The sequence below is a fragment of the Tinamus guttatus genome, unplaced genomic scaffold (genome assembly GCF_059628265.1).
Source record: "Tinamus guttatus ecotype Peru unplaced genomic scaffold, ASM5962826v1 Tinamus_guttatus_pri_ptg000045l, whole genome shotgun sequence".
In the NCBI taxonomy this organism is placed as follows: Eukaryota; Metazoa; Chordata; class Aves; order Tinamiformes; family Tinamidae; genus Tinamus; species Tinamus guttatus.
Window position 1 is genome coordinate 1,168,149 of NW_028288579.1, and position 24,374 is coordinate 1,192,522.

General features: G+C 41.2%; 1 protein-coding gene across 1 annotated transcript; it reads left to right on the top strand.

Annotated features, from left to right (window-relative positions):
* The first annotated feature begins 1,436 nt into the window (after positions 1 to 1,436).
* LOC104564890 (ATP-binding cassette sub-family A member 10) lies at positions 1,437 to 22,457 on the top strand. Its single transcript, XM_088537775.1, has 38 exons — positions 1,437 to 1,587; positions 1,970 to 2,180; positions 2,637 to 2,795; positions 2,895 to 2,995; positions 3,824 to 4,050; positions 4,494 to 4,632; positions 5,117 to 5,302; positions 5,935 to 6,082; positions 6,507 to 6,678; positions 7,256 to 7,314; positions 7,757 to 7,867; positions 7,972 to 8,147; positions 8,380 to 8,499; positions 8,667 to 8,805; positions 9,405 to 9,495; positions 9,643 to 9,782; positions 10,089 to 10,208; positions 10,378 to 10,570; positions 11,310 to 11,476; positions 11,740 to 11,867; positions 12,253 to 12,390; positions 12,850 to 12,960; positions 13,351 to 13,521; positions 13,686 to 13,796; positions 14,777 to 14,905; positions 16,294 to 16,362; positions 16,967 to 17,058; positions 17,441 to 17,561; positions 17,803 to 17,920; positions 18,341 to 18,432; positions 18,982 to 19,160; positions 19,709 to 19,784; positions 20,284 to 20,378; positions 20,738 to 20,857; positions 21,125 to 21,265; positions 21,534 to 21,613; positions 21,694 to 21,749; positions 22,174 to 22,457. The coding sequence occupies exons 1-38, from the start codon at positions 1,486 to 1,488 to the stop codon at positions 22,270 to 22,272; spliced, it is 4,887 nt and encodes a 1,628-aa protein (XP_088393901.1). The 5' UTR covers positions 1,437 to 1,485; the 3' UTR covers positions 22,273 to 22,457.
* Positions 22,458 to 24,374: the final 1,917 nt, after the last annotated feature.

A 24,374-nucleotide genomic window follows, 5' to 3' on the forward strand; every position in this document is an offset into this window, starting at 1 on the left:
AGCGCCTCAACAACAATAAACTCTGTTTGCTTTTTTTGATATAAATAAACCCGAAGATGTGCCCAGGGGGAAGGGAGAGTGGGGAGGAGAAGAGGAAGGCAGCAAGAAGTGAAGCACAGGCGTGAAGAATGTCCCTGGGCAGCAGCGCAGTACCGGGGAGTGAGTGAATGAGAGAGGAGCGCCGCGACGGGCACATCCACGGGCATTTGCAGGCGGGTCACCAGCTGCAAAAACCAGCTGCCACACCCTCCCATTAAGGTAAGACCCTTTCCTTTCTTTTTCCTTTCCTTTCTTTTTCCTTTCCTTTCTTTTTCCTTTCCTTTCTTTTTCCTTTCCTTTCTTTCTCCTTTCCTTTCTTTTTCCTTTCCTTTCGTTTTCCTTTCCTCTCCTTTCAGAACTATTTAATTATTCCAAGTGGGTGAAAACATCTGGTAATTAATAACATCACAAGTAATTGGGTTTGAGGGTATGCATGCATAGGGTAGTTCACCAGGAGTCCTTCATTCTAAAAGGCTTCATTAAACTGGTGATTAAGAGAGGAAAACCACGAATGCGAGTATTTGGAGGAAGATAAACTGCAATGCGCCTGTCGGCACCATGAGATAATATTTTCCCAGAGGGAATAGGAGAACATGCATCTTCTTTTTATATGATATAGAGGGTTGAAAGGATTGCGTGTGGAAACATGCCAATATTTCTACAACTTATTTAATTACAAAAGATGAGGAAAACATCTTGTCTGAAAGTATGTTTTAGCTGCTTGTATGCTGGAAGAGCGGTTTGGCTCCGCACACAGTCCTTTAAGGTCTGAGTATTTAGTCCTTTTACTCTGTTCAATTACTCATGGTTGTTTTACTAACAGCTTGCATATCTCATCTACAAAAGTGTCTCAAACAACCCTCTCTATCCCTAGTTTTTCTAAGCTTCCCATGCCACCATTAATGATTATCCAGGCAGTAAATTATTGTTTTGCTTTGGCTAGAGCTGTTTAAACGCTGCTGCCAAGTTTCTCTCTGCTTGGACAGTGACAGTTCTCCAAGTGCGTGTCCAAGGGTTTGCTCTTTCATAACTCCAAGCTGCTTTCCGCTGACAAGGATTTCAGGATGAGCTCAGCCTCTACAGCATCCAGGAGTTGCTCAACACCTCTTGGTGTGAAGCCTGTAGCCAGTTAGAATGATTTTTGGCATTTTTAAGTGATACAGTTGTCATTTCTTGGACATGAAGGCCACCCAAACGAATGAGATCATGCAGTCTGAGCTTCCCATTACGTTTCATAAATACCTCCTCCCAGTTTAAGGATTTGAGTTGCAATGGATAGTTCAGGTCTCCAAAACAAGACTTAGCAGTATGCTGAGGACAACGTGAGCCTTTAAAAAGTCCTATGAGCTGGAATAAATGCAAAGGTTGTACCAATAAAACAGTCACTGCTATTCTTTTTTTTTCTTGCATTTGAAAGTAATTTAAAAAAGAATTGTAGGTTCAGAGATGAAGAGACTTCAGAGAAATATGAGCGTACTCCAGCAAACAAAAATTCTCTTGTGGAAGAATGTACTTGTCAAATGGAGGATGAAAAGGCAGAGCTTTCAGGTAAGTTAAAATACTGAAAACAAAACAGTGCAAAGCTAAACACTGAGGAGCCTCCAGTCCCTGCCCTTCTTTAAACAGCCAGTTCTTTCTGCAAATGTAAAAAAAACCTAGCTGCTAATGAAGACTTGCGAGACTGCTTTTATAAGAAATTGTACATATGTCATTTATGTAATATATGAAAGCACAGATGGGCTCTTTGCGGGTAATTCACCTAAGTGACATGCATAGTGCAAAGATATCCTTAGTTAATCCACCTCTAAAAAGCCAAGGTGATCAAGTGCCTCTTTAGGTCTCAGTCCCTCAGAGAATGTGCTCTCTATTATTATTATTACAAAATTCCCCTATATCATTAAATTCTCCTCTCCATTTTCTCCTTACCTAGGAGTGGACCCTGTCTCTACTTTTTCTGCCTCTGATATTTTTAGTAAGTTTGTTCACAATGCATACACGCCATCCAGAAGTGCCTTACACTTATCTTGGGCAACTTGATGATCCTGCCTTTGATACTACTGGGGTTACTGTTGCTTATACACCCATAACAGCAACCACAAGACAGATAATGAATAAGGTGGCCTTGAAATCTGTAATGACAGGTATGTTTTGTCTTTTATGTATTTAGATTTGTCATTATTTAATCTATTGTACCTGCATTGTGTTTTCATGTGTTTTAAGTATCTTCAGCTAATAGAGAAAACTCATCCCAGATCTCCCATTTCTTCAAATATTTATACTAGTAGATAATATTTTAGTAGTATTTAAAAGACTAAAGAGCACATCTTCTGCTTCTGTGAAAAGTAGCTCTGCCTTACAAGATACTCACTATATAGAATAATATTATTAAGATGCATTGGCTCATTATTTTGAGAAATCCTTCTTCTCGATTGGTTAAGCATGAACTACCTAAAGGTAGGCAAATGTAACTCATCCAGATAGAAGAAGTGTAAAGGGGCAGTTGCAAAGCTGACAAAAGCAGAATATATAAGCAGTACCCATGCTCACATTTTCTGACTTGCAGAAACTCATTGCAATGTTTTTCTTCTAAACCACAGGTATAAAGTTAGAGGCAATGGAAAATGAGAGAGCGCTGGAGCAAGCATGGATTTCAAATAACACAATTATAGGGGTTGTATTTAAAGACAACTTCTCCTATCGCCTCAGATTTTCTACTTCGAGATTAGTTATTCCAAATGAGAAGTTTGGATACATAGGTAATTCAAAATAAATATTTATGGACATACGTTTGCCTGACTTGGACAGGCGTAGCTTTGTTGGAGTAATCCGTATGTGTTAACCTTTCATCCTTGCAGATACCTGTTATAATTTCTCATCTCATTACTGTAACAGTCCAAAGTATTGGTACAGAGGTTTCCTGTCCCTGCAGTCCAGTATCGATGCCGCTATTATAGAGGTAAATCAAATTCATGAAATGAAAGGGGTTTCCTTTTATTTTATATGTGGTGAAGAAAAGACAAGTTCCTCTATGACAATAGCAAAGGACAGAAAATTCTGCGGAAGAACAAATAGCTGAAGTTGTTCAGATGCCTCAGAGGCTTTGGGAATATTACTGGCAGTGGCAGAGGCAGCAGGAACTTGGATGGAATCTGAAGTTTCTCCATCTCAAGGTTCCCTATGAAAAATGACACGCTTTCAATTTTGCTGTCAAGATCTGTGTTTACTGTTGTTTCTCCTGAAGATTGTAATTGCTCTGAAAGGTTGTGAACCAAATGCAATACCGTTATTTGCTTTAGAGAATATCCCAGATTCCAAGAAACAGACAGTTCTTGCTGGGACTGGGCCCTTACCCAGAGTGGTATGAATGTCTGCTGCATGCTATTCATTTGGAAGAGACCTGTCTGTCATTTCTTGCCCTTTCTTCCCAAATTGTACCTCAAAAATGTGTCTGGGTTATTTTATCTGGCTATGCAACCATCTAGACTGTTTACATAGCCAGAGAGAGAAACACGATCCTGGGCAGTGTGAGTGACTTGCCCATTTGGATGTTTACCTCAGGATGAGATGAAGGATTTATTTTTCCCAACAGACTCCAAGGGAGTCTAGCTGGGTCGCAGGCATCTGAACAAGTCAGATGAAAGCTTCCCACGGGGATTATTGCTACACTTGTTCATGCTTTATATAAACGTGTATAAAAAAAATGATTTAGGGGCTGATAAATCAGAAGGTTCAGTACATAACTACACCTCGCTGCATGACGGATTCTTACCTTGAATTCCTTTAGGGGGTGGCAAATCATTCCGTCTGGGAAGAAATGAAATCAATCGCTGGTATCCGTATGAAATCCCGGGGTGTCATCTCCTCAATTTCATTGGAGTACAGTTATCTCATGATTACTGTCGTGATGTGTTTCTCTGCATTCATGCATTTTTTATCAATGCAAATTGTAAAAGAAAAGAAGAAGCTCAAAGCATTGATGAAGATGATGGGATTACATGATATCGCATTTTGGTGAGTCCCTCAGTAGTAGAACTAATATGACTAAAGTACCTATTTACCAAAAATGAGCGTACCCTTGGGTACTGGCACAATGAGTTCACAAGTTCATTGAGTTCACTAAGGACAAACTGTAGTTGAAGGTTGAGTGGGTCAGGGAGGGTGGAGGTATCTTCTTTTTGGGAGTATTTTCACCTAAAGACAGTCATGCTGCCTACTCTAAGTAGAATGTGAATGAGTTTGCACTAGGGACTAGTTAGTATTATAATACCCTGGGATTATTATATTATATTAATTTATAATATTATATTTTTGTATTATATTTTAATATTATATTATATATACTTAATATTATATTTTTAAATAGTTCTCCCATGCAGATGAAGCTCAAACAAAGATTTTTACTTAAGAAAAAAAAAAAAAAGAGGTTATAATGTCATTCATCTCTCCATCTTCAGGCTCTCCTGGAGTTTGCTGTATGCTGTCTATGTGCTGGTCATGTCCTGCTTGCTGACAGCCATCACCGTGCAGGATGCTTTCTACCTTAGCAGCTTCCCTGCAATTGTACTGCTATTTTTCCTGTATGGCATGGCATGTGTAAGTTGGGGATGTTAAAGACAGATTTGATTTTCTTACCATGTAATTTATTAATATTTTGAGTAGCCTAAACACTACTCCAGAGCCACTTGCACAATTGCTCAGAACTCTTATTTTCCCCTGGTCCTGCCAATGCAAATACTCTCTGACTCAGTTGTATTTCATAACTGGCCGTGATTTGGATTGCAGTCTGAGGATCTGCAGGCAGTAGACTGGCTGTAAACAAAACCTCAGATCTACTCACGACAATCTTTTCTGATTTGTTTTATTACATGGACTCAGCTCACCAGGGAGCTGCTAGTTAAGGATATTTATTTTCCTTCTGTTGATGAGATGGCTTTGCATGTATGTGCTGATACACCTCAGAAGTACTTCAAAAGTAGAATAGCCCCTTCAGCACTGTGATTCTGTGTCCCATGCCTCAGGTTGGGGATGGTGGCATTGGAAATGCATCTTGCTAATGGACAATTCCCATTTCTTACAGGTCCATTTTGCTTTCCTGCTCTCCTCCCTCCTAAGGACTTTTAAGCTTGTTGAATCCATTGTCTTCCTCTTCATCTTTGTCTTTGGATCCTTAAGCCTTGCAGTGCTGGTAGAAAATATTCCTGAACCCATGCAGTGGTTTCTCAGTCTCTTTTGTCCTTACGCATTTAACGCTGGAATCGCCAAGGTATGGTGTGTTATCTCCCTAATCAAACTTTTTCAATAGCTTGCGTGGTCTTGAGGTGAAGGCAGAGTGCATTTTATCACAGATAATGGCAATAAAAGCCCTACTGTGTTTCGGAGGTAGAAAGACATGGGAAGTCATGACCCTCATTTCTCATTCTCATTTCAGCAGCTTTGAATGCTGTTTTCTGGCTCCAGTGAGAGCCAGTTCTTTCATCTTTTGGTTTCATGTCAGAATTGTGCACCACCAGAAAATACACTTAGTTTACTACCAGTTTACACTGCAACCAATTATTGTGAAAAATTCTTATAATTTTTGTACTAGATTATGCACATAGTTAAAATTATCTAAGTGTGACAATATCTCATTTCTTATATCCAATATTGTATTTCTATAAAATTCAGATCTTTTCTTCTGTTTCTGGATTATTCTGGAAAATTCTGCATGGAAACATAGGATCTCTGAGTGGAGTAAATCTGTTTCCCTTTCTCACTAGAAATTAAAAGGGAGAAAAAAAAAATCAGTGTTGCCATCCTGAAAGACTTTAGCGTTAACAAGTCGATTGCATCCATAATTTGATCATAACCTCATGTTTTTTCAATCTAAAAAGTCTTTTATTTTGTCCTTTATTTCAGATTTTCCATTTGGAAAAATTTGGGATAGGTTTCTATTTTTCTAACCTTATGGAGGAATCATACTTTTTATTTTCAACTTACATTGTGCTGATCTTTGACTCTGTCTTGTATCTGCTGTTAGCTATCTACTTTGATAAAGTTCTGCCTGGTAAGTACAACGTGTACTTACAACTTTTTCCTGTATACTTTTGATTTATATGGATTGTGTGCAATAGCTCTTCAGGAGAAGGAGACAACGCTCCACTGTTGTGTGAATTAGCATAGGTTTCGTTTTTTAAAAAAAGTATTATATTGCAGAGTGACTTTCCTAATCCTGCCCAAGCCTGGTTATTGACAAATCAAAGGCAGTGAAGTATCAATATCTTAATACATTAAGTAAAACAGCCTGAAACAGCCCTGAATCTCTCCTTCTTGACCCAGATCTCATGCATGCTAATGAAAACCTCCTAAACTCTCTTTTTAGCAACATAAAGTCAAAATTTTGAGGTAGCCGGGTATTTTTAGACCTTCAGAATAGTGCTTAGATTGTGCTTTAGATTGATCATGGGTCATTTTCTTTGCTTTTCCATTAGGCAGATACGGCATCCCCAATCCCCCCTTCTTCTGCCTGAAGCCCTCATACTGGATGAAGAGCAGGAGAAGCTCCACCAGCAAGAGGCCCCAGTCTGAAATGAGCCCCGAGGAGCTGCTCGGTGACGACGTAGAGCCTGTGCCCCCCGAATTCATGGGGAAGGAGGCCATCAGGTTGTAAAAGGGAGTTACTATTGGCACTGTTTGAGTTCGGTAGCTCAGGTCTAATGCTCCCACTAACACTTCCCCTACTCCTGCCACCAGCTCTGTGTTGCTTTGTCCAGACAGTTTGCATATTCATAACATTTCTGCAGAGCATTTCATGGAGAAAAATTAGAGTTAAAATACATATGAGATAAACAGGTAATTCAGGCCAGTCACGAGTGGTGAAAATTAGATTAAACAGTTGCTTGTTTTTTTGATTTTGGGGAGTTTATTTTCTTTTGCTGTGGACTTTGCTAAAGGTTCACTAGGGAAGTTAAAGGGCAGTGAAAGGGCCATCTGTTGCAATGGGCTTGACCTTGTCCATGAAAGGCTTGGTGCTTTGTTATTGCATGCCACATATTGATATTCCCATCTGTGTACACATTCATGTTTGTGCAAAATCCTACTGAGCCCCAATATCTGTTTAAAAAGACAGAAATTACATGAAAATACATAAGGTACTGAGAGTTAAGACCCATAAAAATACATAAAAGGGAAATGTATTAATGGTAATCCAGAAGTGATATTTTTCTTACCTTCTTTTTAGACTCATCAATATTAAAAAAGTCTATAAGCAGAAGGATAAGAAAACAGAAGCCTTAAGAGGTATGAAAGCTGTGATACTGATTCCTGTTAAAGATGAAGAAGAATAATTGTGCAAACATTTCAATCAAAGTAAAACAGCAATAACTGTATTGCTTGAAAAATTATCTAGAATAATAATTGATGCAATTGACTGCTACTTTGTTCAGTTTCTAGAGATTGCCTTTCTCTTTTTACTGAACATGTAGAGAGAACAAAAGCTTTTTTCTTCAGTTGTTGTATTTCTGTCTTCTCTATTAAATACAGAGCAACGTCTTATGAATTTAGCATTAGACTTGCAAAGCTTTATCCCTCAGTTCGTATAATGCACTTTTGATGGATTATTTCTACTTAGTTTTTATATTTCTTGATTTGTCTTGCTATTGCCTATGACAATGAGAAAAATGAAGTAAAAGCTCCCCCCCCCCCCAAAAAAAAAAAAAAAAACCTAATGGTTTTATTCTAGGTTTATTTTTAAACATTTATGAGGGCCAGATCACTGCCTTACTTGGTCACAGTGGGGCTGGGAAGACAACACTGTTAAACGTGCTCAGCGGACTTACTTTGCCTTCTGAAGGTAGGATGTCAAGAGGTGAAATGGTTAAATCAAGGTGGACTTGAATTAAAATCTGTGTGCAAAGAGAGTTTATTCCACCTTACTGTGTCCATTCCTGTGAACAGGTTCTGCCACCATATACAACTCCAACTTGTCTGAAATGGAAGACAGGAAAGAAATTAGAGAGATGATTGGCATCTGCCCACAATTCAATGTCCAGTTTGAAGTTTTAACAGTGAAAGAAAATTTGCAGACATTTGCTGAAATCAAGGGCATCAAGTCCAAAGATGTAGAACATGAGGTGAGTGGGCATATTTTCCTAAAAGGCACCATTGCACAGTACTAGTACTACTTTATAGAGTAGTAGAGTACTACTAGCACTCTCGCCAACAGTATGGTCAGTGTGTATAGCTCACCTTCAGTAAGGACATGCAGAAATTTCACCTTCAGGCTCAATCAGTTCCCCTTCATGTCTAAAGAAAAGGACCAAAGGAATACTGAGGCTTGTAATGGACTTTCTTGTGCTTTTCTAGGTGAAAAACATTTTGGAATTACTGGATATCAGCAACATTCAAGACACTCAAGCTGAGAAACTGAGTGGTGGGCAAAAACGAAAGTTATCCATTGCAATAGCCATGCTTGGAAACCCCCAGGTAAAGAAGCAGGGGCAGTTGTGTAATACTGGAAGGCTGGGTCCAGCCTAACTAAAATGTTATGCATGGACGTAACTGCAAGCTCATCCATGATTTCAAGGCCTTTTAAAGCTCTTATGATTATACCTCAAAGATAGTAAAATCACAAGCATATCTTCCTTTTGCAGGTTTTGTTGCTGGATGAGCCAACGGCTGGGTTGGATCCCCTTTCCAGGTATCAAGTGTGGAGCCTTCTCAAGGAGCACAGGAGGGGTCGAGTGATTCTGTTCAGCACCCAGTTCATGGACGAGGCCGATATCCTCGCAGGTAAGCTCAGGCTCAGACAGAAGCTTCTCTCCAGAGTAAGTCTTGAGCACCATGTTCTTTTCCAAGCTGACCTACCTGGGATGAAGTCCTGATCTTGTTAAATGCACAGCAATGTTTCTGCTGGCACTAACAGCACTAGGCACTTGCTATCCTTAACAGAAGCTCCAGGTCAACAAGGACAGCAAGACTGAGCTTTGCTAGGGTAATAAAAAAACCCTCCTTAGCAATGCAGAGCATTTGTTCTGCTTCCCTGGTGATACGCACTACATCCAAGCTCACTGTAAATGCTATTGGAATTAAGTTCTCTAGCTTTTTCCTGCATGTATCCTTTTTAAGACTCTTGGTTCATATGACTGAGCTCCAGCAGACGTGTCCTCCAGCTGGAATTGAATTTGAGGATGGCATGCCAGGAGATGGACGCTTCTGTATTTACTGCACCATGCTTTGTATGGGTGTCAGAGGCCAGGAAGGGCATGTTAGAGGGCTGGGAAAAAGGGAACGGGCCCCACAACATTGATCTTCACAAATTAGGCTCAGTCACCAAAGGGTTTTGAGTCCCTGCTCTACAGTATAAACTTCTTGGCTTTTTGTTTCTTTAGATCGCAAGGCTTTTATCTCACATGGGAGGCTAAAGTGTATTGGTTCTTCTCTGTTCTTGAAGAAAAAATGGGGAATCGGCTACCATTTAAGGTATCTATGTAAGCCCTAGCAAGCAGTAACATAATTTCCCGCTAAAGTAAGGGCCAAGTGAAGTATGCTGAGCTTTTGATTTAACAGATCCTGGAAATACAGTGGTTTTCCTCAAAATTAACCATTTACTTTTTAAAAATTGAACAGGATCCATGTCAGTGAGTCTTGTGACTTAGAGAATGTTACAGCTCTGGTTAAACAGCACATCCCAAATGCTGTATTCTCAGGACACCGTCAATATGAGCTGCAATATAAACTGCCATTGGAGAATGTGAACAAATTCCCAGGTAATGCATACTAAAATAATTGGGAGTTTCCATAAAAAGGCAAGTTATCAGAAATGTAGGGCGAGAGAAATGGAGAGGAAGAAGTTCTGTGGGAGTCAAATAAGGACTTTTTTTGAATTATTATGTTTTATTCCCTGCTTTGGCCTCTCTCACAATTTTAACTTCCAAACATTTAAGATCAAAATACACAGCGCCAATCTTCTGTTTGCAATGGTGAACCTTGGTGAGGAAACTCAGTGGCCTCAGAGCAGATGTGTGCTTCTGTTTGACTACCCTGAAGACACTTATATTCTTTCTGTCCTGCAGATCTGTTCAGTCATCTTGACAGTTGCTCTGACCAGGGAATTATCAACTATGGAGTTCACATGACAACGCTGGAGGATGTCTTCCTGAAGCTGGAGGGAGATACCACAGTTGATCAAGAAGGTACAATGCTGCCTCCAAAATAAACTCTTCTCAGATGAAGAGAAATGCTGCTTTACTGCAGCATTTGCCATGCTGTAACATGTTCACTATTTAGGGTACTCTTATTTTTTCCACACATTACAATGCAAAATCTGACCCCAAATAAGCGCACATTGAAAACTCTCTGTAGATGACCATGCCTTTGGTGAGGACCGGGCAGAGGCTGGAGCGAGGTCCCTGGATGAGCTGGAGCAGGGTGTCCTGCTCTCGGATGTCGTAGAGGCGACGGCGAGCGGCATGGCTCTCTGGAGGCAGCAGGTCTGTGCCATGGCACGGGTTCATCTCTTGACGCTTAAGAGCTCGTTGAAAAACCTCGGGTCAATGTAAGTACCAAAGCTCTTCCCTTTCGCAGCCTGAGCATGCTGTGAGCAGCATGGTTGCTGCAGGGTAGGGACAGTTTTCACAGATGCATTTCAATTAACATTTGGAGTAACTGAAATCAGGTCATAGCTGTGAATGAATCATTGGGGTTTTTCAGCCAAAACTTAATTTTTAGCAATTTTGATACCCGTTTTCTTTTGTGCATTTTCTTTCCTACATGGAGTGATATCTGCAATAGCAACCCCATTTTCTTTCTGCAGAAGAGAGTCATTCAGTAACAGTTTTGGGTGAGAGAGGAGATTTGAAAATAAAGTTGGGTATTAAAAGAAAGGAGGAAAAAAATACTACTTTCAAACTTCCTCTATTTTTTTTTAACATCGCTCATCCTGTGTCTGAAGGCATTTGACTTGTTGGTCTTCAGTTCAGCATGCCAGCTTTTCCTGGCGGGCACAAGAAACAGAGAGGAAATGCTGATTTAGGAAAAACTTACATCTTAGGCAAGTGTGAAGGGGATTTCATGGCTTTAAAACACGACTTGCTTAAATCTGAGGCCTTCCCACTGAGTTTTCAGGGCTCTTCTGAATGATCAAGGTTTTAGAACTTCTAAAAACAAAATAGCTAAAATATTTTTAACAGCAAAGTTGTTCAATAAGCTAAACATAGTATATTATTTCCAATACAGAAATTCAATCTGCAAAATGTCTGTCTTCAGAAATTTTATTCGTATCTTTCTCATTGCAGCTTGCTGCTCTATGTGGTTTTTCTGATTCCTATTATTTTGCAAATGGCCCTGGTTGCTGCATGGCAAGGTGTAAGTGCCTGGGAGCTGTTACCTGCGCAATATTTTCTCCCACTTGGCAGGAAGGCTCACTCGGAGACAACCACCCTGCTCATCCTCAATAAAACAGGTGCGTGGAAAAAAAAATGGGCTGATCCGCATCATTTTCTATTCAAAAAATTACAAGGCAAATTTTCAGTTACTGAGGCCAGAATCCATCCACTACACAAAAAGTGCAAAGACCTACTTCATAGGTGCTGTCTGAATTTTGCAGTCATTAGATTTTTATCTGTTTTTGTTTGGTAGTCATGGATTCAGAAAAAGGCAGGACAGTTTCACTCAATACTTAATAGTTCAATATTTTGACTCCTCCACTTTTGGCATTCATGCTAGGATCAGGTATCGAAGACTTTATCCACAGTCTAGAACGTCAAGATCTAACAGTGGAAATAAGAAGCGAGGAAAATATCACAGAGGAGCTAGAACATAACGGGGCTATAAAAGTGTCTCGAGAAGGGCAGGTAAGGATTTTTCTTTTCCTCTATTTCTTCTCATTAATTTAATAATTAAGCAAATTGCTGCTATCAATTCTGTTAAAACTATGTGATGGTCCTAAAAAATAAGACACAGGTATAAAGAATTGGAAGTGTTCTAATGAGTAGACCACATGCTAGAGGGGGTCTCATCTCTCCAATTCTCCTCCCCAAACGTTACTATTTTTGTAATATAGTTATAGTAGTTATACAGACTTCTAGTATCTACTAACTTGAGGTTTTTTAGGAGCTAAGGTATAGGTAAAATTAATTCAGCTCTGGATTTCCCCAGTATATTTGATTCTACTATTTCCCTGCAGTAATAAAATAAAATAAAGCCTTGGACTTCATCTTGTTTCCTTGCTCTTTTAAGAGCTACAGGTTTACCGTATTATGTCACATGGAGGCTATCAACTGTTTTCCCGTGCTCGTGAACATCATTAGCAATGCTCTGTTGAGAACTTTCAATTCCACTGAACATATTCGGATTTGGAGTCACCCCTTTTTCAGTGTAAGTGTTGGAGTCTGAGAGCCAGAATGTGTCAAACAACTTGTCTTAAAACTACTTGAGGTTTCAATAACAGGAAGCGACACATGAGGTTGTCTATACACATTCATGTGTTAGATATGGAAAAAGCACAGTTGATTTCAGGAGTGATTCTAAGGATAAATTCAATATGTGCCCTTGCACAACTGCCCAGCTTCTGCCCCTGCTTTCAAATAGCTGGATGCAAACCAGCTCTGAACCAGAAACTGCGTAAGTGCATCTTTGGTGGGAACCAATCCATCACATATAGTAGCTGAGAGTTCAGGTCTATCAATAAAAGGCTCTCTCCCCGGCCCCATAATATTCAGTATCCCATTTTGTGTTTGTAATGTATTTTAAATCATGAAAATGCAGTAAGATTAATCATGGTGTCTATCTCTTATGATGTAGTGTTTTCTACTTTTTTTTTTCTTCTGTTTTCAGATAGATGCACGATACTGGGATTATTTTCTTTCTTTTTACCTCGCTTATATGCTGATCTTATTCCCTGGTTTCCCTCCTCACTTTTCAATGGGCTACTTGCAAGATTACAAGGTAATTCTTGAAATGGTGCAAATTGTGGGTGGGAAGAAGGGCTTTAAACTGTATTGTCACTAGGTACTTGAATGTGACATGCTGTTTGAAATATTTTTCTTTAGATAGACATATTTTGGACTAGATGATCTCTAGCGATCCCTTCCAACTTTAACAATAAAGATAAGCAGTTTTGCATTTAGCAGAGAATAATAAAATACTAAAAGGACTAGAATTTAACCCCAGCAAGCTAAAAATGTGTAGGTCACTCCAGTGAGAAGCACAACCAGGAAATGAATAATATTACGGTGGTAATATGGAAAAAACAACCCTGGTTTATATTTCATAGAGTTGTTCCAAAGGGTGTAACTGGCCAACTGGGATCCTGCTCTTTTCCATGTGTGTCCCTAGGCAGGAGCTCGTTCCCAGCTGCGGATCTCGGGGCTCCTGCCCTCAGCCTACTGGTGTGGCCAGGCACTGGTGGACATCCCTCTGAGCTGGCTCCTTCTCTTCTCAATGTTTGGGCTCCAGTTTGCAATGAGTAACAAAGTTTCTGGGAGTGCTGGTGTCTTCTGTTTGCTGGTAAATATCATTCCGACGGACTTTCTGCGGAGTGAAAGGACTGGAGTCCTTTATACTCAGCAGTAATTGCGGTGTTTTCTCAATGCTCTGAACCGCAATGATGTGCATGGTTTTCTTGTTCTTTGCACACTCCCTTTTCTCTAATGAAAGCTTTTTCACTACAGGTTATGGCTATTTTTGGCTATGGAATGTCTATTGTTCTCCTTGTATATTTAATCTCCTTCCTGTTTCGCAAAGGATGGAACTGTGATTTTTGGTCTTTTATCCTGATAGTGGTAAGTATACAGCTGGATGATGTACTGCAGAGTTTGCAAAAGTATATCTGGGGCTCTTAAGGATGAATTAGAAGCCAAAACACCAAACGTACATTAAGGATATAGATAAGGACATGTATTTTATGTAGGCAATCCTATATCAAACTCATCTTTTTCTGTTCAGTGTCAGTCTCACTACTTCCCCCCAGCCTTTTGCTCTCACCTCTCTAGAAATGAGAAGTCATTTGATAGTTTAGATCATTCATTGCAGATACTGCAATTCTTTCTCTCCTGTCCAGTGTTTCCTTCATGGTGAAGTTTGCAAAACCAAACCAATGGGGAACTCCTATGGTTCTGGTCTATTATTTAACCAGCTTCAACCAGGCTGTACCCAGGATGCCTACTTAAGGGGTCCACTTTGCATGGCTGGGTGATTAGTTAAGGAAGTAGGAACAAGGCAGCCAGTCCCAGGAAGAGCCATGGAGCAATCCACATAGTTCCCCTTCTTCTGATTAAGCTGCCATGAGCAGCTTAAGCTGCTGATGCTGATGCTGATTAAGCTGCCATTAAGCTGCCATGGGGGATGCATATTGAACTGGTACAGGATAGGAAGTCAGGAAGGTTATTTATCACTCTGTTCAATGCTTCATGACTGCACAACACAAGCTTTGAGACACAAGTTGTCGGATTAGAAAGTCTAAGTCTGATATCAAAAGAGGTAGAATATTAGGCATAAACCAGGATTGGGGAAGAAAAGGATCACAGACCTTGTCCTTCTGTCCAAAGCAGGCCTGTGTCTGGGGAGGAGTTTCCCCAGCAGATCTGAAGCAGCAGCTCTCGCGGCCAAGGAGCTCCTGAACCCTCATTTTTTCTGGTCTCTTTCTCATTGACCATTGCCAGAAATTCAACAGGGAAGTAAAAACATCAATGTATGCAATTCTCACCACTGGTGAAGAGGTGTAACCTTTCCTGTCAGCTAAGTTGCCTTTTTTCTCTTTTAGGTAGGTTTGGTTTCTTTTGTTATCAGCAGAATTGTGGATTTCTCAGTGGATTCTAGCATTTCCCTGCATATCACGCCTCTCTTATTTCCTACATATCCACTGCTGGGCTTCGTCATCAACTGCTACTATGTAAGTTATGGTGCTGAGCTACAAGATATATCTGTACATAAAACAAAAGCAGGTATTCTTTAAGGCAAAATCTCATGGTAATTGCAAACTTGTGATTAGGAGGAGTCATTAGTTTTCTCCTGAGGTGCTTCCTGGGGTGCATCAAGAAGAACGTCTCCAGCAGGTCAAGGGAGGCAATCCTGCCTCTCTACTCAGCCCTGGTGAGGCCACATCTGCAGTATTGTGTCCAGTTCTGGGCTCCACAGTACAAGAGGGATGTGGTGCTGCTGGAGAGAGTCCAGCACAGGGCTATAAGGATGATCAGGGGCCTGGAACATCTGCCCTATGAGGAGAGGCTGAGGGAGCTGGGCCTGTTCAGCTGGAGAAGAGAAGGCTGAGAGGGGACCTGAGCAGTGTCTATAAGTACCTCAAGGGAGGCAGTGAGGAGGATGGTGCTGGCCTCTTTTCAGTGGTGGCCATCAACAGAACTAGAGGAAATGGCCAGAAACTGAAGCATCAAAAGTTCCACAGGAACTTAAGGAAAAATTTCTTGACAGTGAGGGTGCCAGAGCACTGGAACAGGCTGCCCAGAGAGGTTGTGGAGTCTCCTTCTCTGGAGATCTTCAAAACCCGCTTGGACGCAGTCCTGTGCCACGTGCTCTAGGTGACCATGTGTGTTCCGGGGGTTGGACTAGATGACCTCTAGAGGTCCCTTCCAACCTCAACCATTCTATGATTCTATGATTCCTACTGCTGGGGCTTCTCAAGTCACCAGAATGCATCATTCAATGACCATTTCAACAAAGTTACAGCCTCTCCAACTGCTCACTGTTGCTACAGGCTACTTCTCTTGCAGTTGAGCTACGGCTACAGATTGGGCAAGCACCTTTAATTCACTTCAACATCATAAAAGAAAATATGGCTTGAATAATCATAAAAGAAAATATAAGGTTTTTTTTTTCTCTGACTTTGCATGTGAACAGAGCGAAAATTAAGAGCAAACTGCTTTGCTCCATGTCAGCTGAGAGGTGGTACTGGAAAAGCAGCTATTAATTTAGCAAAATCCTCCAGCTGCACAAGTCTGTGCTATAAATGACTTAAGAGCGTAAGTCCAAACAGGAGACTCTCTTCATCTTTGTTTCCCTCCACTTCTCCACTGGGAAGCCAAAGGAGAGGAGAACAGATGTTTTCCCATGATAGACCAGTATTCCTAAATAGGAGAGGCTTTCATTTAGCACTGTGTCGATTTCTGGAGTTTGTTCATCTGTGTTTTGAACATTTTGAAGAAATCACAAGGCTTGTATATTTCTGAAGTAGTCGATGTTTGTACTTAACTGTTCCACATTAGCCAGTCTAATGTCTAAGTCTAAAGAATCACATCCTCATTTTATATTTTTTTATTCTTATAGATTTTTCTAGAAGATTCTGGAATAACCTTGGCACCTCCAATCCATGATGTACTAACAGCTGTCTTTGCAGTAAGAAAACATTTAAGATTACCTTTATTTAGGAATGCCCATTTCCTAAAAGATGCTGAATGTAAACGCGTGTACAATTCCCCAACGCTTAACATGGCAGAAGTTTCGTGTTGGATCAGCGGCTGGCCTGGGATGGAGCATCTCCCAACAGCTTCAGGGTGGGCACAGACCCAAACTGCAGTTCCTCCATTCAGAAAGCACTAATTGCTGGCACATCTTCACTTGTGAGGAAGGGAGGCAAGAAAGCTGAGCTTATATTACATGAAAGCTCTGTAAATATGGATGACCGATTACACACCTGCACAAAAAAAAAAAAATTGTTGTTTTAAAATGGTAAAAGGAAAGCAAAATAAGCCCACGATGTGTCTTAATGCTCTCTTGTTATTTTACAAATTGAGTTTCTCTTTTTACAAGTGATATCTTCTGTAGTATTAATAAGTGTTAGCAAAGGCCTTCGGGATTTAGCTCGAGTGTAGATGTTAATGGACTTTATTTTCACATACTGTGTTTTTCCTCACGTACTTTCTAACACTGTCACCATCTTTTCAGCCGTAGCAGGGCAGAAGGCAAAGCTCTTCCTAATGGGGCAACCTCTTTTTTTCAGCCTTACATCCATTCTGTGGGTTTCATTTTTCTACTTCGGTATTTGGAGATAAAATATGGAAGACCAGTTCTGAGAAAGGACCCAATATTTAGGTTTGTATAAATGCATATGCACCACATATGTGAGATATCAATTCATGCTACACAACTTTTCCTTGAAGACAATTTTTTAGACATAAATTGTTGTCTTCGTCCCTATTTTTGTCCCTATTTTTTTTAATACCAATGATTTTTTATAACCAAAATAGCCCATTAAATACTACAGTAAATAGTAATATTAAGTGGTTTCCAAGCTTGTTAGCATCTTCATTTGCCTGTAATTGTGTGGACATAGCAACCCGCTACTTTGTCCAGTACAGAAAGCCCTACAATATACAATAGAAAACGCAAGAAACATTGAACCAGAGGGACATTCAGTTCTGGTCTATCCAAAATACAATGGTGGAGAACTAAATGGGACCTGCTGGATTTGCAGGATTTTTCCAGAAAAAGAGAACAGGCACCAGAACTCCGAGGAGCTAGAAGAAGAAGACGAAGATGTTAAAGCTGAAAGAACAGCAGTGAGAAATGCCATAGCATCTCCAAGTCTGGATGAGGTAAAACTTTAGCTTTCTCTATTTTGTATTAGTAAGAATCCTGGTGGCAAACTTTAAGTTATCAGTAAGGCAAGTCAGGGGTCCCATCAGTCTAGAGAAGAAAACTTTTAAGAGGACAGTCATATTCTCAGAGAACTAGCAAATGAATTCAAAGATCTTTGGAGGAAGGAGTTTTTCTTCCTATATTACCAATATATTACCTACATTACACTATTTTTTTCTTCTTTTGCCTCGCTTTCAGAAATCTGTTGTTGTTGTCAGCAATCTATGCAAGGAATATAAAATAAAGAAAGCTGATTCTGTATTTAAGAAGAAAAAGAAAATGGCAACCAGAAATGTCTCCTTCTGTGTGAAAAAAGGTAAGAATTGGTACTATTCTTCTACAACTATTTTAAAGACCCCTATGAAGTTAATTCATTAGAGTGTCTCAGTTATTGAACAAGGACATAAAGGTCAAATCTACTCACTTTTCTGGTCTGTGGCTGGTGCGTTAGGAAACAGTGGGAATACTGCATATTTGTTACCATGGACTCTATATTATCTAAACTTACATAACCCCCCTACACAAGTCACTTCAGCAGTGGCTTTCAAATGATGCGGATCAGCGCTCAGATTCATCAGCTATATAAAATTGTGAATTTAGGGACTCTCAGCATGGTCTCTCTATTGCTGTTTATTTTTACAAGATCTTTGTAATTTACATCTTTTTTATGGTGATTGCTCCTGATACATTTATTGAATGGTAAGTCTTACTAAGAAATGGTGCATATTGATTTCAGGAGAAGTATTAGGACTTCTGGGGCCCAATGGAGCAGGTAAAAGCACAGCTATCAAAATGATTACTGGAGAGACGACACTGACTGCTGGGCAGGTAGGAGGCACCTGTGGGCTGGAGGCAAGGGCAGAGTCTCAATAGACATGCATGTGCAAAGCTAAGCAATAGCTATATTACACTGCTGGACTGAGCAATCATTTTCAGTCCCAACAATGTCAGGGTTTGAGGCTTTAGCCGAATGCATTATGCCCTTAAAATTATTTATGTAAAATATTGCAAATCATTTCTGACTGCTGTTTGTTGGAGGTGATGGACTTGTAACTCTTCTACATACCTGTCTAAATCTTAATCAATGTTAGACAGCTAGAAATTGAACTAAAAATCTAAATCAAAGTCTAAAAGCTAAAGTCCATGGAGAGAAATTGGCATCTTTGGAGGCTGATTTACCCTGAGTAGCCTAGCTAAATTTTGGAAGGGATCCCTCTCCTCTAATTTACTTTGCTTGTATTTATATAATTGAGGGTTGCAAAATCAATCTTTTGTGCTTTGGGTTTCCTTCCCCAGGAACCCATAGTCTTCCTTTGAACTGTGCTCTTGTCTGTGGGAAGGGATATCTGAGAGCAGAGAAAGTGTCCTGTTGTGTAGGTGCTGATGCTGAAGAGGGATGGAGCAAGCTCCCACCTTCAGGACCACACACCGGGTTTCCTGGGGTGCTGCCCTCAGGAGGACCCACTCTGGCCGAACCTCACGGTCCAAGCGCACCTGGAGGCCTATGCTGCCGTGAAAGGGGTGAGGAAGGAGGACGTGGCTGCCGCTGTCAACCGGTACGGAGAGGTGGTTCCAGCTGCCAGGGAACATTTTTTTCCCCAGTCCAAGGGAACGGGGAGGGAAACAGAACATCAAATTTCACTGTGGGGCAGCAACAGCATTTGAAACCAACTCAGGAGATTATTCTGTAAGAATATTTTAGTGCTCTACCTTGATGGAATGAGTGGGTCAGGAAAATCTCCCATTCACCTATGCACATTTTGTGGTGATAAATTTGCCTCTAACATCCTTTTTAGTATTTTATATGCGAGAAGGGTTTCTAAAACCTCTGACTTTCTATTTGGCACCACAAGAAGGGTGCTTAAGTATTGCCTGTTCAACTAACACAGGCAAGGTAGAATGGCTTTATAATGCTATTCGTGGTAATGGTTATTTTTAAAAAAGAGACATTTTGATGACAAATTCCCAGGTTTAATGAAAATAAGCAGGAACAAAAAGGCAGGGGGAAGAAAGTTCCTTTTCCTTACTGTTCACAGGTAAGAGAGTGAAACTAGGAATAATAAAATGATGGGTTTTTTTCTTCTTTTCTTCCCTTTCCCCACAGAATAGTGAATGCCCTGGGGCTTCAGGAGTATTTAAAAAAATCAACCGGAAAATTATCCACTGGGATAAACAGGAAGGTGTGTTTTGTTTTTTTTTCTGTAGTGAGTTCTGCACTGTTGCTAGAATGAATGAAAATTTAGTTCGGTGAGCAGTAGGTCATACCTGTGTTCCGAGTTACCTGAGAGAGCCTCCTGGGTGGACAATAGAGGGCTTTGACATGTGTCTGTTCTGTGTCAGATTGGCGACAACTATGTCCCTGTGTCAGCGGTTCTTTCATAGCGTGTTTGCCAAATTACTTAATTTCTTCCAATTACAGTTATTGTGAAAGGTAGAGTTATTTCTGTTTATGAAGATGCAGATGACAAGGTTGGTCTGCATGATTTTGCGACCAACTGGCACAGCTCCTGTGTCAGAAAATAAGGAAAATACAATTTGAAGGTGATGTAAGCAGATATTTTCCAAGTCTACGTTTCCTACAAATCAGAACCCTGGTTCTCATAGATAAAGTGAGTTAAATGCTGCCCAGAGGTGCTTGCACCCCATAAAATCTGGCTCAAAAGTCTTTTCCTGTTGTAGCTGTGCTTTGCAGTTTCCATGCTGGGCAACCCCACGGTCCTGCTCCTGGACGAGGTGTCCACCGGCATGGACCCCAACGGGCAGCGCCGTGTCTGGTGAGTAGTGCCCCAGGCACCACTCTGAAGGGCAAAGGGGTTGGAAGCCAACAGCAAGTGCCCTGAGACAAGCAGAGAGAGGTTTACCCAACCTATGGTTACTGCTGGTTGGCTGCTTGTCAACGGCATTGCTGGAAAATCTGCTTTCCTGATTCTCTTGACCTTAAAGTCTATGCAAAGTGAAGGAAAACTGTGTTGTGAATTCAGCCTCGTAGGCAATTTGGTTTCATGAGAGTTATACATGGATTTCAGAAGAATCTATGAAAGGGCTTGTGTCAAGTTTAAAAACAAAGGTATAATAAGAAACATTTGACATGATTTGGAAGTGTCAGCTTTTTTTCCCCTATTTGTATCCTCAGGAAAATGATCCGTGCTGCAGTGAGAAACAAGGAGCAGGGAGCGATTTTGACCACGCACTACATGGAGGAGGCGGAGGCGGTGTGCGACCGGGTGGCCATCATGGTGTCCGGGCGGCTACGGTAGGCTGCAGCACACAACGCCGTGCATGGCTGCTCACCCTTCATGGCCACGGAGCACCTCTCTGCTCTTCTTTGGTCCATGGAGCAGCAGGGGTGCTCCTCTGGTCTCCGCAGCTTGAGTCCACCGCTGTGCACTTCAAATGCTTCCCGTAGTTGGAATACTGAGAGGAGCAGTTGGGAGTGACCAGATGGTTGGGAATCAAAGGATTCATTGCACCCTGTGCTGGCATCTTTGTCCATTCACTGAGCTTCCTGCCTCCACTACAGGTGCATTGGCTCGATTCAGTACCTGAAGAACAAATTTGGCAAAGGTTACGTACTGGAAATTAAAGTCAAGGACACAGAGCGCACTGATCTTCTGCATGCTGAGATTTTGAGGATTTTCCCAAGTGCAGCCCGTCAGGAGCGGTAACTATAAAATACAGCATGAGTGGTGGCTGCACCACTGCCTCCTCCCTAAAAATGTACTGAATTTAATGATCAAATACAGGATCTCAGGTTGAGAGAGATAGTTGGATCCAAGTTTCTGCATTGGGATTTGATTAGATAGTATCACTTGGTCCAACCCTGCTGTAATTCATGCAGTAAAATGTTCACCTCCATATTGTGAGTTAAACTTTTAACCTAAGAAGCTCCAAACAGAACAAGAGTCACTTTTACTTTTTTTTTCTTCCAGGTTTCCATCTTTGCTAGTCTACAAAGTCCCAATGGAAGATGCCTTGCCCCTGTCGCAGTCTTTCACCAAGCTAGAGGAAGGTAAGAGCAAAACACAATAACTTTTTTGGAAAAGAAAACACAGTATGGGAAATTCCAACTCTCTTTTTACTTCTCCACAGCCAAAAGAACCTTCAACCTCGAGGAGTACAGCTTCTCCTTGAACACTTTGGCCCAGGTGCGTGATTTCAAAACTAGGCATGCTGTAAACGATGCACAGGATAGAAAGTTGCAGAGTGGCCAGAGCAGGAGGATGGTCCTCAGAGAAATTGTCTGGAGTGGTGGGAGGATGGCTCTGCTGTCCACGCTCATGGTGTGTGTCAGGTGGAGGATTACTCTGAGGGAAGTTAAGTGGTGAAAAAATGTTTTTTTTGTTTGTTTGTTTTTTTAATCTTTTTTTTTAAAAAAAAAAAAAAAAAAAAGCAGCAGTCTGCTGTTGCACCTCTTGGCAGCTGTGTCAGCCACCCTATCAGTTCCTCACTTCCTAAAGCTACTTCACATACCTCTCATGGGAGCTGCAGAGCTGTATCTCCTATAAAGCTACACTGAAGTGTCTAGTGAGTGTCAGAGGAGTAATTAGAGTTGTATATTGATCATTTCAGGTATTTTTGGAACTCTCCCGAGAGCAAGAGAAAGAAAATTTTGATCTAACTTTGGATGGAACTTTTGACTGGAAACAACTTCAACAGGAAGACAGCTGAAGACCTGAGATGCTCATTTATACAATTATTCTGTATTAACCTAAGTGATCCGATACTGCACGTATTTACTACCATTATCAGCATAACGAGACGGGGAACAGGCTCTGTCTTCCCAGAGAGTGTGAGCTGAGGGCTACTCTGCAGGGCAGAAGACATTTCAAGTGGACTCTGCAGATGTGTCTACACAGAGCCCTGCTCCACGTTTGCAGTGACTGGTTGATGTGCCCACACTGGTAAGAGCTGCTGTCAAGCACAGCAGACCTGACAGAGGCTTAGGAAGCAAAGGGACCAAAAAGATGTGCAGAAAAATGGTTGTAAGCTGTTTCTGGGATTGAGACTTTGTTTTGCTTTGTGGATTTGCGCACATCAGGGAATCAGGCCATGCTGTCAGTCTTCTGGGCTCGTCTCCCACCAAGTAACACATGTGGAACTAAGTGCCTGAGGCATGTTTAAGTACAGCTTATTAAAATTTACACCTTATTTTTGTATCTTTCCAATAAATGTCTCTATAGACACATGTCATCATTGCTGTGCTGGGCCTTCTGGAGCAGGAAGAGCTGAGAAATTTTGAACTTCTTCCTGTGGGAAAAGAGGTGGCTGAGGTAGGATGGAGGCTATGTGGCATGACCAGAAACTAGGAAGCTGAGGGTTGTGGTTCTTCACTCAAACTGCAGCTAAGCCTGTTGTGCCAGGATATTGGGCATGTCACAAATCTGTCATTTCACAGTAAAGCTGGATTTTCAATGAGTGCTTCTGAATTCACAGAAATTACGTCTAGGTTGGAAAGTCCCCCATTTACAAAGGACTGGACCATAAAAAGAGTGCATGGAAAAGTACCTCCTAAGTTTGCCCTATCCTTGCAGGCAGAAGGTGCTACCCTGTGTCCGGCTAGTGGCACAAACAGGACTGCTTGCCAAGCAGTTGTAGTCAGTCGTGTTTACGCTCTTTGCAGTCTCACTCGAGAGCACCCTCACTTCTTCCTCCATGCTGGGTTGCATCATTGTCGCTTGTGCAGTTGGCTCCTCTCCTTGGAAACCAGAGGTTCTCATGAGGCACCACTCATGTTTTGTGCTTTCTAACGAAAACTGGAGCATTTCTAGTCTGGAAGCCTTTCAGCACTTTATTGCAATCTTTGCCATTAGGTTTCCTAACAGAGAGGAGTCTGAGGAGCTGCCAGATACAAAACCTTTGAGAGGGTAAGAAAGGAGAAGAGAGTGAAAAAGAAAGCATTAACACAGGGGGGACACATGACAGAAAAGCAATCAATGTCCAAAAACCCACCAAAAGATATGGCAACAGCACAGAAACATGTTCCCTTAAGACTGCCGCTAATGCATTTACAGAGTTTTTAGGAAGGAAGCATATTATATCTAAGTTTTTTGCAAAACAAAGCTCCCATTTGGTCTGTCTATCTCACAGCACATCGATTATTTTCTTCTTCAGTTCAACTGTGCTTTCAAAAATTAACCTCATAGCTGTTTAGCTTCATTCTTTTGCTGCAAGACCACTTAAAATGTCATTTTTAAAATCTTAAAACTGGAGTTGGTCTACAGGTACCTCAGCACTCCTGAGGTCCTGATGGTTAGATTTAATTTGCTCTGGGTGACTCCATTAAGTTGCTCCGATTTCCCCAGGAGGTTGATAAAGCATCACTAAGGTCAGAAGCCAGTCAAAGCCTGCAGGAGCTGGTATCAATAGTACTGATATTAGAAGCAAACCAGCAATTCAATTGCTTGAGCCATGGCTCAGCAGTGCAGAGCTGGTTCAGAGAATGAGGGCACAGAACCAAATGAAGGGGCGATGCAATTAATCCAGATGCTGGAGTAGGAACAAACCATGTGTCAGTTGTTTGGAATCTGGACTTGTTGGCCACAGATGTTATAGGTTATAACAGGGCAGCCTTGTCCCAGCTGACATGTCACAGGAAAATAGGGCTATATGGCCATTGTGGCTAGAGGACAGCACAAATATTTTAAGTGCTACCAAAAGGGTCGGCAAATCATGTGTGCTGGTTGAGAGAAAGAAAACAAAAGTTTCAAAAGGACTTTGCATCTTGGGGACAAACACACAGACCGCCCAAGAGCTGCAATATGTTTGCCCAT

Bases quoted from the DNA above. Each gene is read 5' to 3' on its own strand.
- LOC104564890 (XM_088537775.1), top strand. From the start codon at position 1,486: ATGAAGAGACTTCAGAGAAATATGAGCGTACTCCAGCAAACAAAAATT. The intron at 4,051-4,493 runs GTGAGTCCCTCA...CTCCATCTTCAG, and splicing joins TTACATGATATCGCATTTTG to GCTCTCCTGGAGTTTGCTGT. The intron at 12,961-13,350 runs GTAATTCTTGAA...GTGTGTCCCTAG, and splicing joins GCTACTTGCAAGATTACAAG to GCAGGAGCTCGTTCCCAGCT.